The sequence below is a fragment of the Epinephelus lanceolatus genome, chromosome 1, assembly GCF_041903045.1.
Source record: "Epinephelus lanceolatus isolate andai-2023 chromosome 1, ASM4190304v1, whole genome shotgun sequence".
Lineage (NCBI taxonomy): Eukaryota > Metazoa > Chordata > Actinopteri > Perciformes > Serranidae > Epinephelus > Epinephelus lanceolatus.
In genome coordinates this window covers 18,909,665-18,914,073 of record NC_135734.1, presented here as the reverse complement: position 1 = coordinate 18,914,073, position 4,409 = coordinate 18,909,665, and the positions used below count along the sequence as shown (strand labels likewise).

Below are 4,409 nucleotides of genomic sequence, written 5' to 3'. Positions count from 1 at the left end.
TAACTGAGGTACGATATGAAAATATACCTAAAGGTGATACATGCAAAGTATAAAGAGCAGAAGCTACAATAAAAGGATATTCAAGATACAGTAGATTTGCAAGGAAGGATGTTTGCCACATTCAGCCTGATAGTCTCAACAGTGTTTCACCCCAGAGAGGGGTTCATGGTACAGCAGAATTTCTTACTCATGTGTGCTGTAAATGGTGCGCTGTGTTAACAACATTCACAGGCGTTATAGCACTGAACTGTAGACAGGGATCATTTCCATGTCTCAGCATGTGCTGTGTTTGTGTGAGTTGCCAGCAGTGGTAAACAGAGTCTGACTGCTCACACTTCATCTCAGGGCCGTGTCCTGGATGGAGGCCAGCAGGGTTAGTGATCCTCTCCCACCTCTCTCCTGCTCCCTCTCACCCCACAAACTTCGTTTTTTCCCAGCTTTGAAAGAGGAGTACAGCCACCACACAACTTTTCAGACTTTTCAACGACACTTTGACCTTCTGATTTCAAACATATTTTGGTTAGAAATTGGACTCCAGTTCCTGAAGTTGGATTTTTAGTCCTTTGTGCTCATTTTCCGGCTTCCGGTTTGTATCTTTTCACCGTTTCTAATTTGGGTGTTTTTCACCCCCCTGACTGTGTTTCATTTCTGTCAGGTACAATGGCTCTTGGAGTGCTTAATTCGCAAGTTAAAAATTCCCTGAGTGGGAGTGTATTTTTCGACCGCGGTTCTATAGCGGAACAGGAACCTCCGCCTCCACTCCGCAGCTACCTTTGTTTGACTATTTTCACCTGCTTTTGTCCTGCATACCCTGTCAACATTGTGGCATTGGTCTTCTCTATAATGGTAGGCACGGCCTTTTCTAAATAAATATAATCTAACAGTATGCAGATGTACTGCTGTGTGTCATTAAGGTGTTAGAGAGATTAGAAATCTGTTCTCTCCTCAGGATGTTTGTGTTTCAGTTACACAGTGTTCCGACATGTGAGTGGATGTGTTGGACACGTTACAACACAGTCACACACACACCTGCTCTGCCCGTCAAACAAACTTGCTTGATCCTCCATTTTGGAAAATGACACAAAATTTCCATGTTGGAAACTGATGATATAAACATGCAGTTAATGACCAAACTACAAACGAGACTGTCAGCACTGTCTGATGTTTCCACACTGGTCGTCTTGTTAACAGGCATGCCAACATCTGAAAGGTACACTATTTAACGTTCAAACCATGTGACCAGGTAGCATAAAGAGAGCTTCAGATGACATTTTAAAGTTACCAAAATTGGCTTTTTCATTTCTGGGGCTGATCAAATGCTCAGCAGGTTTGTGTCACAGTCTTTATAGTAAATACTCACATGTCTTGATGGAGTTTTATGTGTCACAGTGATTTCTCATTCTCAGTCTAGGAACAGCTATTATCAGGGTGACTATGATGGGTCGAGGCGCCTGGGCAGGAACGCTCTCTATGTCGCTGTTGCCTCCATCATTATCGGCCTTGTCATCATCGCTGTCTCCTGCATCGTTCATTTTACCACTGTAAGACACACTCCTCTGGTTGAGCAGTTTGAGAATGATTATCCGTACATGTACACACACCTGAGTTGTTTCAAGGTGTTAATTGTGATGGTTTTGAAATTCACAATGTCACTGTCAAGAGAATATGATACCTCTGCATATTTATTGTAAAAAAAGAAAAAGATCTTAATAAAAGTTTTAGTTCCCTATGTCAACTCAGTGCAAGTTCTGTTGAGTGCTTAATTATACAGAGAATAAAAATATTTTTTATATAATCTCCCCATTAAAAAAGGACACCATTAAAGGAATAATCATGTCAATAAATTGTGTGACATGATCCAACAATGTGTGAAACAGTGATTTAATTTGTGAAATTGTTAAAACTGAAGTCATTATGATGAAATGTTATTTCATCATTTATTCTCATAACAGAATTTATTGGATAGAGCCAACTATGTATTTATTTATTTAATCTATTTAATTACCAACACTTTAATTTCTAAATGCCATTTCTCAGGTGCTAACTGGCTAAACCTGGTAGCAGCTGTTGAGCTTGCAGGGACGTGTGTGTGATTGGCTTAAAGGTGTGAGGGCAGTGACAAAACCACTGTCATGAAATGTAATACAAAATAAAATTTGTCATGATGAAAAGTGATGTTATAAAATAAAAAAAATGGCATGAAATAAAATTGTAATTGTAAAAAAAATGCCAATATAAAATAAAAAAAAGAATTTTGAGAAAGGGCATTTTGAAATAAATAAATAAATAAATTAAAAAAAATGGACTCTGTTATCATATAAACTTTATTATTATGAAATGTAATGAAAATTGATGAAATAATTCATAATAATTAGCAGGATTTTAATAACTTCTTAAACTATTTCAGAAATGATTACTTCATTTATATATTTTACACAATTTATTAACTATTTTTTAATACTAATTTAATTATTTAATATTGAACACTTTCACACAGAGCTGTGGAACAGTCTAATCGTGCATTGTTATGCAAGACAAAATGTTTAATAATTCTGTGTAAATAACAGTAAATTTTATGACTGCCAGAATTTTTCTCCTGTGGTTATCTACTCCTATACGTAACTGAAGAAATGTTCTTTAATGTGAGTGTTTAATAGACTTCTGTTTGTGTTCCAGATGGACTTTTAGTGCTGTGACAGTGGAGAGAGGGGGAGAAGAGAAATAAGACAGTTGAACAGAAAACTGTGGATGATGATGTCTGGATGGGCTCAGGTGGTCGGTTCAAACGATACCATCTGCCAATGAAAGGACTATGACTCGCCTCATGTTTACTTAAATCTGTGCATCACTTCCTCTCATGTCTACTGCTCTTCATATGGACAATCAGGGATTATAAAATCAAGTGAGCGTGTACATTTTGGTGTTTAATGTCTATGATTCTTTGGCAGCTTTTGATACATGTTTAGAGAATCCAGGGTGTACAGCAAGTTTTGTTAGGCTGTGACCCCAATGTGAGAAAAGTATTTATTTTGTCTGTTGTTTTTTGCTCAAATCATTGCTAGATGACAGTAAACTGTGTATAACTTAATTAAAATACCTATCCATAAAAATAACAAATTCTGTTAATAATTATGTTACAATGTTTTCATGCTCTTTACCAGTAACAGCAAACTCCTTTGCTCTGAACTCATTTCTACATTATTTTCTGCTGCACATTATGTTAGAAGAAGAAGAATTACTGAACACACAAACCTGACTTTGGTTCATTTTGTTTTATGATTCTTGTTCTAGTCAGCACAGTCAGGGGTTTTGCTGCTGTAGCCTCACATGGTCTGCTATGACCAGTGGCTTATGGTGGCCAGTGTTAGCAAACTTTAGTTAGATATTAGTGGTTTAGTTTAGTTTAGTTAGTTACTGTTATGTTTCTCCACTTGCGGTGTTGTTATAGGTTTAAGTAGCGAGCCGTGAAGTGCCGTGGTTTACAGTGATTTCAGAACAGCTAAGGGGCATTGTTAAGCACAATGTGGTGCATCTTTGGTGTGAGCCAAAGAAGTTTACCCCCATAGGTTAAGACAGGGGTCGGCAACTTGTACAATAAAAAGGGCCATTACTGGCCTAAAAAAAAAAAAAATCTGCCTGGAGCCGCGTAACATATTTGAATAAAAGTAGCAGCCTATTGAGTCTAAATTAGCCCATCAACATTATGAATAGGTCTAAATGAGCATTCATTAATGTGATTTACAAGGTGGCTAGTCTGCAGTGGGCTATTTATAATTATTCAGTACTTTAACTTTGCAGTGCTGGTGGTGAAAACAAATGATTCTGTCCACATACTATTAAATCCTTTGTTTTCCTTTTTGGATTTGGAATCCATAGCTAGCCTTGCTAGAGAGACTTCAGGTTAGCCACCGCTACAAGAGTTCCGCAAAATTTAGGCACCACAGACATATGACGCACATTTTAGTTGATGAAACGTTACAACATTTTTTGTTTCGCTACACAAGTACAAGTAGTTACAGTTGTATAATGCAATAATCACTTTAGGGAGGGAAATGATGACACATGAAAATCTGAATGTTAAAGATGAACAGTTATTCGTTTCATTTCATTTCATGTCAAAGCCACAGGGAGTCACTGGAGAGGGTGTAAGAGCCGCATGTGGCTCTGGAGCTGCAGGTTGCCTACCCTTAGGTTCTTATCATGTTGTAGTTACATTATAACCACATCTACCACTGGCAGCTATTATGCTCACCTTCCCCTCGCTGTTGTCACTCGCCAGCAAAAAACATTTTGGTCACAGTGTAATTATCCCTGTTACTTGCTCAGTAACTAGGTTACACTGTGAGAAAAAGATATTGCTAGCCTGAGAGAGAGAGGCTGATTTACAAACTTGAGGCTGAGGTTTGAAA

General features: G+C 37.7%; 1 protein-coding gene across 1 annotated transcript; it reads left to right on the top strand.

The window, feature by feature from the left end:
* Positions 1-387: 387 nt before the first annotated feature.
* LOC117257243 (transmembrane protein 233) lies at positions 388-3,251 on the top strand. The gene is made up of 3 exons (XM_033627271.2): positions 388-846; positions 1,407-1,541; positions 2,677-3,251. The coding sequence occupies exons 1-3, from the start codon at positions 661-663 to the stop codon at positions 2,686-2,688; spliced, it is 333 nt and encodes a 110-aa protein (XP_033483162.1). The 5' UTR covers positions 388-660; the 3' UTR covers positions 2,689-3,251.
* Positions 3,252-4,409: the final 1,158 nt, after the last annotated feature.